The following is a 12,620-nucleotide window of genomic DNA, read 5'->3' as shown; positions in this document are numbered from 1 at the left end:
TAACACTGGGTCAAAATTAGTAATTCGAAGTCAGCTATTATAAACATAGACATAACACAACACGTCAGAACAAACAGCAAAGCATCAGTACACACCACAAAATCCAATTCATGAAAGAAAGCATCTATGGACCTCTTGCAGAGACCAACCATGGTACTTCAGAGACTGTATCATTACAAAACTATTTGTATATAGTTTTTACAGTAGGCAAGATACAGAGTACGTGTTGCTATCACATTTACTGAACTATTATCAAGATAAAATGCAGCAGTTTTTTGATCCTTTTTTGTGAATCATATAAAATCATGACAATCATAAATTACTATCAATTATTAATAATAGTTCGGAAATGCATAGTAGAGCCCAGTATTTGAAAATTGTACTTATATTGTTTTTCAATTGTGTGTGTGCACATGTTTATTTGAGAGAGAGAGAGAGAGAGAGAGAGAGAGAGAGAGAGCGATCGCGATCGCGGCGAGAGCAGGGGGGGGGGGGGAATGAGTTTCTGGCCAAGAGTAATTTTATTGTTGCTCTTGGTGTTATCGATCGCCGTCTGATTTTGAGATATTTTAGGTGACAAAAAGATACAAAGTTGCACTGAACAAAGAAAAAAGTGATACATTGTAGATTTGGAACGTTGACCTGGACTTGTGACCCTTTCGATTACAAAGTCGACCGTCTTGTGGCCTGCTGTTTTCTAAATCTACAATGCCCTGTCTGGCATTGCAAAAAATGAAAAAAAATATTACTAATAATGTACCCTCTTCCATTTTATGTATGCTTGATTGTTGATATTAATTTATATGATTAGTCTATGGTGGTTACAGATGGATTGTGTGAAAGAAATTAGATTTTGGAATTTTACAGAAAATGTTGATCAATATTCTTGACCGCGGAGTGACGTCACTTTCACCTCACGCACGTGAGTGAGGTGAAATAGGATTTGACTATACAGGACAGTGAACAATGCAGAAATTATGTGACAAAGTACAGAACTTGGTGTTTATCATGGACATAATGTTGAAACTTTGAATACTGTTGTAAATATTGAAAATCCACACTTCAATATTTGTTCTCACGGCAGTGTGACGCAAAAATGACGTAAAAATCCGCAAGTTCCCGGATGTCCGCGGTCAAGAATAGCTGTGATATATCTCAGCGGTGCTGGTGCTGTCTATCGAACGCGCTCGGGTCAAGGGTCACCGTCCATTTATAGGCAGAAACTAACTCACTACTGCGCAGACTCAAAGGTAACGCATTCGATCACTGGGAAAACTTGGCCTGGGCTGCTAATGACCATAACTTGGGTATTGAAATGGGAAGAAAAAGTAAACCTAGATTACCTTTGAGTGAAAGAATCTGTCAGAGATGTGATTATAATGAAATTGATGATGAATTTCATTTATTATTTTCATGTAAAAATCATACTTCAGAAAGAATTTTATTGGGACAAAGTAGTGGTACAGATTTTTGTAAATGTTATAGTCTCTTAGAAACGAAGAAGTTGTTAAAAAGTTAATGGAACAAAATGTTCTTGATCTAGCTGTATTTCTAAAGAATACAAATGTATGCTGAACCCTCCAGCAGCTCCGGGCTGAAAAATGTCCTGGTAACTTTTGTTCATTTGTTGTTCAGACTTTTACTGTTTTCTTAAAGAGCACATGTTTATACTGAGCTCAAGCAGCTCCAATGAATGTAATTATTGCATGTTTTCGTATTACAGAGATGAATGGTTGTTTTTCTTTCTCTGTATTGTTCACTTACATTTGTAACACATCTTGATGTACCATACCATACTCTCTGTTAGTATGTGTTGAGTAAATAAAGATTGATTGATTGATTGATTGATTGATTGATTAAATTCCGAACCGGTTGGTACGAAATAGGAGGCGAGACACAAGAGAAAGTATTATAAACCAAGTCTAGCACATGGAGTAAATACAATTGTTGACTCTTTCAGATACCAAGAAGTGATGTCAGGTGTTTCGAAAATAGTAAGCGCCTCCTGCCAAACATGTGGCAACCACCATATATCAATCGTGAGTCAAATAGGTATTGGTTAGTATTAAACTAAAGACCAATGTCACTGATGCCTATATCACAGTCCCTCTATCCACTATACAGAGGGACTGTGCCTATATATATATATTTACACTAAGTGTGACATTTTTCGGACGACCTCAGTTTTCGGACATTTAATGTCATGCTTTTCGTCGTACTCACTTCGCTCCGTATTGATAGCGTTTTACAAGTCATATGACCGCATGTTAATGTGATGCAGCTGTCCCGTTTTGGATAGTTTTTTTAGGGGAAGCTATTTCGGACGCTACAAACTTGGCGAAGGTAGCTAGGCCGTACGCTAAAAGGTGCCGAAAGCAACACACAGAGACAATCTATATGTCCGGTAGGTACGCGCCAAACAAATCGAAATATGGCTGAGTCCTCCATGGATTAAACGTAACTAATTATCACGAAATATTTACGTACAGTTTTTTTAAACATATCGAAAATGAAAATCTTGGGGTTGAAGAAGATTCAAAGCGTACTTTAATAAGGACGTCGCGCGTTCGAACGTGAATAGCATGATGGCCGGTCAGAGTGAAAATCTTGAGTACTCCTTGGAAAATCAGCCGAATTACGTGAACGAACCAGAAATTTTGTTCACAAAAGGAGTTAGGGAATGAGCAATAATCAGAGTTCAGGCAGGTATAGGTCATTTTATTGAATTTAGTACACTCACTAAGGTTTATTTTGCCGTTCAAAGTCCCGACGTGACAACAAAACGCCTGTGCCATACGTATCACGTCAAGATGCAATGCAGGTGCGAAAATCGAAATTTAATATTTCAAAAATCATCGGTGATTTTTTTTCTTCTCGCCGAGGAAGTACATGTAAGTTTGGACCGTGATCGAATGTTTTCATACGGCTGGGTATCCCCAAATAGAGATCTTGACCCCGAAATCTACATTTGAAAATAAAAGGTCACGATTTTCATAACAAAGGGCGAGAAATTAGTCGATTTACACGTAGATCCAGTGGTGTGATTGGCTGGAGAACGTATAGCCCTGCGTACGATGCTGTACGTACGCAGGGCTAGAGAACGTACTGAATAGAATTCTAATTTATGAAGATTTTTTATGCAAATGTACTTCCGGTATGGTTGATCGATCAGACTGATACCACGTACAGGTACGCGATCGCGATATCCTGAGTTCGCTGATCACTGCGTCTCAGCTTGTCACTGAGGCGGGGACCATGCGACCAGCCAATGTCATGAATATCCTGAGCATCGAGAGAGAGAGGAACAGCAACGAACGGATGAGCATCTTTAAAAGTTCAAACCGAGGCAATTACGAGGGCATCATGGGAATCCGAGACGATACATTAAATAACGTACTCTCTGCTGTGTCAATATTTTTATTGACCATAAAATAATTGAAAGTTATATTTGTAAAGAGAAGTGATTGCAATATTGTCTAAAGTCAGTACAAATTAAAGTTTGAAATAAAGCTTTGGAATAAATGAATATTAATTAAGTCGGCTGATCTCGTTTCTATTTGCCCTCCCTTGGTAAACTGTAGTGTACTCTAATGATGTAAAGTCTCTTCAGTTTATTTCAAAAAAGAGGGGGCCAGAAAGCGTAAGTGTTTTAGAAAAGTATTTTCATTAGGTGAAAGCCGTGTTTAACCATTACAATTTACAAAGTAAGTCCGTTTTGACTTCAACTTTCAAGGGAAGCGTATTGTTGAAACAACTTACAGGTATCATACGCCGGGGCGCCATGTTCAATTCTCTGTATGTCAAATGCATAGTGAACAGCTGGTCACGGTCAGGCTAACTGTTCCTACTCGTAGCCGTTGCAAAGTGCTGAAGATTAAAGGGACAATTTACCGTATTGAGACTAGTAGAGTGTGTGGTGCTGACATTCGTGGCGATGCCTGAAATATCGGTGATTTCGTTCCGAGATTTAACTTGGGAGGGGGGTGGGGGCTTATGACATGTGTTGTGTAGAACTTGTACGTTCGAAAGACAATACATAGTATGAACTCTGGACCAGTAAAGTGTACCTGGTCTCTATTCTTTCATTTTTATGCAGTGTCAAACGTTTACGCGAAGTTCCTGAACAGATCCCACCGGAGTTCATCGACAAACCAAAGAAGCAGAATCGAGTTCTTCTAGGAAAAACAGCTCGGATCAGCTGTACTGTCAAGGGTAAGTTACCGAAAGTGCAACGTAAACCTTCCCCTTTTAGTCGTTCGGACCCTCCTGACCGTTTCGACCCCACATTTCGCCAACCCTGGTCGCTTGAGTAACTAACCGTGTAACCCCAGGTTGAAGCCTTGTGCAGCAGGCAATGTAATCCCCGAGGGATCCCACCGGATCTTGTCAAGTATGCTGCCACCTTGCTGCCACGGAAGTACCTAGCGGACTGTGTCATTGTTTTTTAGGGGTGCCCGATGGGTGTAAAGGGCTGAATATAGCCGATAGACAGTCATGTGTTCTGTCTTCTCAACCATAGACAGTAGAGGGGGGCTACTGTCTATGTCTCAACGCTCTTCTCTAAGTTCAGAAAATCCGTTTGCAGTGCCACAAGTCAATTTTAGAGAGTGTCCAAAGAAAATTTGTAAAATAGCTGTGTTTAAAGACCCATATTCTATACCATACAGATCATTATGAAGCCCTTTGCTCTGTTTTTATGAGTTTTCAACAACTCCGTTTTTGTCTCTACATGATATTTTTACATAAATGTACAACTGGTATTTATAATTTGCTGGATGTTCTTTGTTCTGAGCGAACATCTACGCACCTGCCCAACCTTTAGACCACCTCGTAGCCGTATCAATATTTCTAAATACTCACATATCAACATGTGCATGAGTAGTTTTAACAAATTGTTACTTTTCCATCCAAATATTTGATCTTTTCAGTAATTTTGCTCAGTTTAAAACTGACATTAGACATTCTATTTTTAGTAGTATACTACTTAATTTTATTTCTTGTGTTTTCTTTAGGTTCACCTTTTGTATAAACTTCCCTTTTTCTATGTAACTTGATCTGTAACTGTATTTGTCTGTAATTGTAGTTTTGTGTTTGGGCCAACAAAAATACATAATAGGTTTGTTTCTGGTCTTTGACGTGGCAAAATGATGCGGCGATGTGCTATTTTTTCAATTTTTAAAATTTTTGGTGGGATTTGATACATTTCCCCCTTTTCCCCTAGGGGCAAATAAAAAACAAGAAAAAAAAAGTTGATATGCACACTTTGAAGTGATGCTGGTGGTGGCAGAAACAAATCAATTTTCTTTTGGCCCTTAAGTTTATTTTTGGAACCTATAAATGGGAGATCCCACAGGCTTTCCCATTAAATAAAAAAATAAAGAAAAAAATAAATAAATAAATAAATAAATAAATAAACAAGCCTACTGAGGTGAGGTGGCCAGGGTCAGCAACAGCGGGTCTGAATCAGGGTTGAATTGACCTGCTAGGCTAGTTCTAGATGATCATTGCATTTTAACCTTTTGACACAGACAGTTGTCACTAAAAGTAAGCATGACCCTTCAACTTCACTCAGACTTAGACTTTTTGAGTGCCAGTGTCTACGAGTGTAGCTCCGTCAAGGCGCTGTACTTTTTGATCGTGATGGTACAACTTTCTTGAGGTACATGCATGCTCTTTAAAAAAGTTAAGGAACTTTCACTTTTTATGGAATTTCATATTGTTTAAATTTCTCTGTTGAATTAGTCGCAAATCATTGTTATAGTGTTGCTACAGATCATGTATTAAAGGTAGAGGATTCTTTCTCCGGGATCAGAGAATTATGGTATTGTCTGTCTCCCATTCAGATTTATATGAAACAAAATTTGAACAACTATTCCATCGTTTGTTCCCCTTTTTTCGACTTCAAGGTTCACCCAGTCCATCTTTGGTGTGGTTCAAAGGCAGAAATCCCCTACGAATTGACAGTCACTACCAACTGCATGTAATTGGCAATACTAGGACTCTCTTGATACCTACCACAGACTACAGAGATGCTGGGGAATATACCTGTGCTGCCACCAATGCCAGTGGTGCTGTGTACTGTTCTACCATACTCTATGTGGATGGTAAGTCTTAATGGATGTAATTGTTATAGATGACACAATGACAGACTAAATTATTCTTTTTTACACGTAAATTGCTTTATAGGCATACTGTCACCTGTTCCAATTTTGCCACAGTTACCATGGAAAGAGAAAAGCTAACCAATCACAAATTGTAAGCGGGTGGCCGCTTTTTAAAAACAGCGCCCTCACATGGGCATTTTGAATACCAAGGAATGCCCCCTTGACCATATATGGGCATATTTAGATTACAGGTGACTGTATACCTTTAAAATTTTGTGTGAAGTGATGTTTTATATATAGTCAATCAGAGTTGCTTTATGGGACAAGGCCATTTGAGAAATCGCTTACATTTCTTGATATTTGTAAAGGACAACCGCTGAAATTTTTGAAAATATTTTGATTAATTTGTTTCTAGAAAACATATACTGTCTTATCCTTCCCGCTAACCTATTTTGAAATAAATGTACAGTTATCAGTATAAGCTTCCTTTTGTATAGAACATTGTGCACAATATAATGCTATGCTATTTTTGCACAAACTGAATTCTCATCCAATCTGGAATTCAAATCAATATCAACTGCCTACAGTTCATCCAGATCATACTATTACAAATTAAAAATGCCAGCTATCAGTGCATCAGGAGTACATCTGACCGTCATTATATTGATATGCATCAACATGTAAGGTTGATTTAATAAGGTATTTCATCTTATCTTGACATGGAATTGCAGCACAAAAATTGATTTTGTTCCTGTAGCCTGACAATAAAGTCTAAATGATGGTAATTTTACATCTAATAAATGCTGTTACTAATATCTGTTTTTAAAATTGTTATTTTACCAATGATTAAATCAGGATATGCTCCCAAATTATGTATGAATAAATGGCGATAAAATTTTACAGTACCATGTGACACGTACTTGCAATCTTTATATGATGCAATACATGTGCATATATTTTTTTCGGACAGATCCAGAATCTACTACAAGTGAAAGCGAGGATGTCAGCCAATCAGAAACAGAGCTTGCTCCTCCACATGAACCGTTGGAAACAATCACTGAAGACAGTGGAGAATACGACAGTGAAGGATCTGGCAAATACAGAAATCTCACTCCAGTTGCAAGAGAAATCCGACTACCAGAACCATATCCAATTAAAGCCTCCGTGGCATTGCTGGAAATATTTCCGGCTGTTCCAGAAGAGAGGGTAGAAGAAATACACGTGTCCGCCCCGGTTCCAGTTAAGATTACAGATGTTGAAAGAAAGATGACACATCAAATTGGCACTCCTACTCTGTAAGCACCGTTTCAGTCATGTCTTTGGAAAGAAATTGGTACTCTTAGTATAGCTGTAAAGCTGCTGTTTCAAATATGTGCAATATTGCTAAATATTACCTGAAATGACCAGGAAGTTGATACAAAGCTGTTCTTTACTATGGAAGAGTGTGACTTTTATAGTGGAAAACAGGGACTAATGATTGCCAGAAATTGAAAAATTAATAATCACTTTCCTGAAAGTTTTCATCACTTTACTTCTTTTGACACTTCACTTCTTGATGTAGAAATTGTCAATACATACTGGTTTATTTGAAAAAAGCAAATGATGTATTTAGAAAAGTTATGACACCATGGAACTCATCTCGTGACTTTACCTTGTGTTCTCTACACTCAGATTTCAGTTATCCAAGGAACAAGCGCTTCCCATTGTGAAACCAGTCACCCTTCCAGAGAAGGCTCCCAGATTTGTTAAGACCATTGACAGTGTTGAGGTGACCCGTGGAAGTACAGCCAAGCTGGTCAGCATGGTGCAGGGTGCACCTGACATGATGATTACATGGTACAAGAATGGTGAAGAAGTTGAACCAGATGGTCATCATGTTATGGAACTAGATAGATCAAGTGGCAATAATTGCTTAGTCATCAATGATGTCAATTCGGATGACGAAGGCAGATATACATGTATGATTGCTAATTCTTATGGCCAAGTAGCCTGCTCTGCTTTCTTACGCCTGGAAGGTGAGTTCAGTACTATGCCTAAAATCTTTTCTTGATAATTTTTGTGAAGATGTTCACATCAGTTTTGTGTACACAACTACAAAATCGACAATAACAACAAGAAAAAAAATATACAGAATGAAATTTAGAATTTCCAAGATGCCTATTGACTTTTTTCTTTTTCCTTTTGTTAAATACAGAGTGTTTCCCTCTGAAGGACATTGCCATTTGAACTCTAATTCTAAAGCATTTTAATTGATATAAATTGATTAGATATCATCACGTTGTAAACTTACTGGAGTTTTCTGATAATGGGTCCAGAGCGTTCATTCAAACATTGGGTAAATTGTCAGGGGCACACCTGGAGCATAATAAATGCCCAGAGTGTTAATTTAGTAATTTGGTAGAGTAACCAACACCCACTAAGTACTCAGAAAAGCTTGGGTGTATATGTGGATGGGTCTATTATCAGAAAACTCCAGTAACATCAGAACATCAGAAGCATTATTGAACCCAATATCAACATCTCATTAGCAATTCAAGAAATGTATTGATCAGATGTAAGTAAACTAAACACAGCATAAATTTAAAACATCGGGAGAAGTGAATCAAAAGTTTGTGCACGGTACTGACCCTGATATGAACTATTATAAACCAACATTTCTGAGAACTGCATGTCTATTGATATAACGAACTCAGCTTTAATCTTTGATTACTAACATGACTGCTCCTTCTCCAAGCATGCTCACAATTTTGATTGTGACAGCTGACAGGTAGGTGGAACAAAAGTGTTAATGCATGCTTCAACAGACAATTGGCCACTAGCTACAGTGTCACATCACAATAAAGCACTTTGTATCATATTTTTTGTACTCTTTCACAAGATAATGTTTAATACAAAGAGGAGTACGCATGTACAACACATGTTAAATGTGGTTATAGTGGAATATTATCTGCATATACCATAACAATTGAATTATTTACCAAAGTAGATTTCAGAAGCTCTTCTTTGTGGGTGTCATTATGAGGAGATGTAGTGAAATGTTAGCATGTCTTACAACGTGTAGCATGTTCGATGGTTTTACTCAAGATGGAAGCATCTCATAATATGTACTGTTTCATGTAATGTAAATTGTTATGCCAATTATCTGATGATGTATTGCTTAACAAATCAAGTACATTGCATCAAGTGATTGTTGAATTGATTTGTTTGTAGGTTTAAGTAGCAGTGCAACCGATTCAGAACATTCCACCAGTGCCAGTGACACACGGATCAGCGATGATGATAAAGACAAACACGATAAACACAAACTATCACTTGGCATTGGAGAGGTCAGTGAATTAACGAGACTTTCAAGTTCAAGATTTCAATTAAATTGATATCTATCCATTGTAGAGTGTATAGAATTTAAATTCAAATTACTACAAGCACTGATTAGTGAAATTTATGTTAGTTTGATCCTTGGCTGAAACATAACTGTAATGTGCAATGGAGTGATCCTTGGCTGAAACATAACTGTAATGTGCAATGGAGTGATCCTTGGCTGAAACATAACTGTAATGTGCAATGGAGTTTTCACGTTACACAATTTCTCTGTGACACATGCCTTTTTATCAAAGATGTGCATTTGTGCTATATATGCTCATATCATCAAATTAAAAATTTCATTTTCAACTAATATGGGAAACTCTACTAGATAAAGTCTGTTTATGAAATTCAACTGAACCTATGTTATCAGGATACAAGAAATTAATGGCAAGTTAGATCTTCTTGAACAAGAAAATCTGTTACTTTTCCTGAGTAAGAGGTAACACATTGAATCAAATGTATTGTTTATTCATTTACAGGAACTTTTTCATATGTACAAAGTTACCAGTGATTTTCTTGATGAAAGCAATAAAGTACAATTGAAAAGCGGGGACCAAGTTGATATCTTAGATAGTAGCAAGCCTGACAAATGGTTGGTTAGAAACAAAGAGCAGCCAGAAATGGTAAGTCAGGAAATTTTACTGTGGCATATCACAGATTCTGAGTGGTTGGATGGATGAGTAAATACAAAACAGGATCTGACACGACATTTTGCTTGTCCAACAAATCTACACATTCACTTTCAGTAGCCTTTGTTTTCCCTATACATGGAGTTCACTGTTGTAAGATGGATTCTACCCACATTTCAGTAGTTTTAGTATTCTCATATTAAAGCTGTGGCAAGGACTACTATAGAATATTCTCCTCATGTCATATATAACCAATATGGATAATAATCTCTTAAGAAAACAGTTGTGGGAGAAGGTATCGTCACAGGCAGTTCAATAACTATCGGACAACATCGATTCAACTCTGAATGCGAGCCTTTCATAGCCATTTGCATTTACTATTTGCTGTTCTCAAACTTAATTTTCAGGTCTCACTATATTTTTTCAATACGAGAAGTAACTTTGATGTGAGAGTGTGTTGTTGTGTTCAGATGTTGATATTGACTAGTCGGATCTTGAGACTCAGCGTTGATGATCAACTTTGGACTGCAGATCTTTTTACAGGCTTAAAGTCGTGATGTTATCTTTGCCATTTGAAGGTGATATTTTAAATGAAAATTATTTGGTTTTTCTTTTCTTTTAGATTGGTTACATTCCTACAGTGTTGTTACAAAGACAGTCAAGTGTAGAGAGAAGTGCTGCAATAGCTTTACAAGAAAAAATGTCAGATGGTAAGAAAAATCTGTGTATACCTACAGCAATCTTACAATCAATTAAATGATTAAAAAACATATACCCCTGTCACACCTTGGTAGATTTTGGGTGATTGTGATCAAAGTTTCATCAAAGTAGTGTTCATTTACATATACTATGATTTTGTCCCCAATTTATTATAGAAACATTTGTTTTAACATAGACTTCTCATCACACTGTACATGTGATTTAAGGCAAGACTAGCAGCCAACACTGTTTAACTGAAGTAATTTTAAGGTTAAAAACAAGTAGTTCTCCATTACTATCAAATTTTAGGAAAAAAGTTTTAGCATAAGTGTCTAATGTATTTTTATCTTTTCAGTGGGAGATGAGAGTCAGCCTGGTGCTGCAGAAAGTGCAATGAAACCAAAAGCCCCATTCCGTGTGTCAAGTTTTCATCGAGATTCTGCCGGATCAGATTCTTCAGAAGCAGAAGATACTAAGTCAGCTCCTGAGGTAAGTCACATCACAAAATTTATCAAATTTCACTGTATTTTGGCTGCAGCCTGCAGCTTTGAATTGGTAGAACAGGAGTTAACAAAAGTGTACCCAGTAAACTTGGAACTCTGACAGCACCTGAAAGTTTTACTTGGTTTGATATTTACTTGTTTTAATTCCATTAATTGATGATATTGTTGCTTTTCATTTTGTTATGCCAAAACTTGCTATTCTTAAATTTGCTCAAACTGTAATGTGCAGTATTTCTGTGCTCTCGCTGTCGCTCGTAACTTTCGTAAATTACGAACAAAAATGAAAATTTACGAAAGAAAAATGAATGACGATCGGCCATTTTACGAACGATTTTGCTATTTTTGAAGCCTGATTTTCGGTCAAGATTGTGTATTCCGGGGAAATACTGGCATATCTCGTCTTTCAAAACCTACGCTGCCCCTATCATCAGCGCATCGACACATGGTGATAGCTGGCTTTGGACTTTGACCTGTAATAACATGAGCATGCGCGAAAAGGTTTCAAGATCCCCGGGTCTTGTAATCTCATAGTGGTGTGTCCTGCATTACCACCCCATTACGGTAGTTTCGAGACACCCAAACACTCACATGCTGTCAACTCTCCGAGTGGACTGTTGAAGCGGATCGAGGGAAGCGGGCAGTTACAAATACTTTGGATTGATAGTATCCAGTTGGGAAAGAAAGTTGGGCATAAAAACGGCAACTGATATGAAAAAAATACGAAACAATGAAACCGCCGAGCTAGAAGAGATCAAGAACAGTCAGCCTGAAAGACAGTCGAACTACAGCAGAACTGCAGTCCGGGACGCGCATGGTTGAACATGTACTGCACAGTGTTTTTCTGTGCATGGAGGTGGAAGCGAGCCAGAAATCTTAGATGTCATAGATTTGTCATTTGACGATCTGCAAATTGAATTTTTCAGTCAGCTTGCAATTTAATAGGTTTCCTTCAAAATATTTTACAAGAAACTGTCTCAGCAAATGTTATGAATACTGATAGTTTTCTATGATCCAGAGAAAATGCTGTGCACAGTCCCATGACCAAAAAGTTTATCCAGACAAAAAAATAAATGACGATCATCTGCAGCGTTTTAAAAGTATAACTGTCTCTAAGAAAACATTAGCAGGATCACCAGTCTCAGTTTGCGTACTTAAATTTGATTGAGATGAGACAAAATTTGTGCGAAACCACAGACTGCCAAATGTATCAGTGGTTGTTTAAAAAGAATTTTAGAGATGAACATGGCATAATGACTGCAGCTATAGAGGCACCACCTAGTGCATGCATACTTTAAATGTAACAGAGCTTTCCAAATATGAAA

The 12,620-nt window shown here is 37.4% G+C and overlaps 1 protein-coding gene across 3 annotated transcripts in view; it reads left to right on the top strand.

Annotated features, from left to right (window-relative positions):
* The window catches only part of LOC139143342 (titin-like), a 66,726-nt gene that overhangs the window by 28,527 nt on the left and 25,579 nt on the right, over positions 1-12,620 (top strand). For all 3 annotated transcript variants that reach the window (XM_070713581.1, XM_070713580.1, XM_070713579.1), the window contains exons 10-17: positions 4,097-4,212; positions 5,907-6,104; positions 7,075-7,399; positions 7,776-8,119; positions 9,315-9,430; positions 9,947-10,090; positions 10,719-10,806; positions 11,151-11,284. In XM_070713581.1, coding sequence (XP_070569682.1) covers positions 4,097-4,212; positions 5,907-6,104; positions 7,075-7,399; positions 7,776-8,119; positions 9,315-9,430; positions 9,947-10,090; positions 10,719-10,806; positions 11,151-11,284 — 1,465 coding nt within the window. The remainder of the gene's footprint in view (positions 1-4,096; positions 4,213-5,906; positions 6,105-7,074; positions 7,400-7,775; positions 8,120-9,314; positions 9,431-9,946; positions 10,091-10,718; positions 10,807-11,150; positions 11,285-12,620) is intronic.

The sequence above is a fragment of the Ptychodera flava genome, chromosome 11 (assembly GCF_041260155.1).
Source record: "Ptychodera flava strain L36383 chromosome 11, AS_Pfla_20210202, whole genome shotgun sequence".
Taxonomy (NCBI): domain Eukaryota; kingdom Metazoa; phylum Hemichordata; class Enteropneusta; family Ptychoderidae; genus Ptychodera; species Ptychodera flava.
This window is presented reverse-complemented; position numbering and strand designations above follow the sequence as displayed.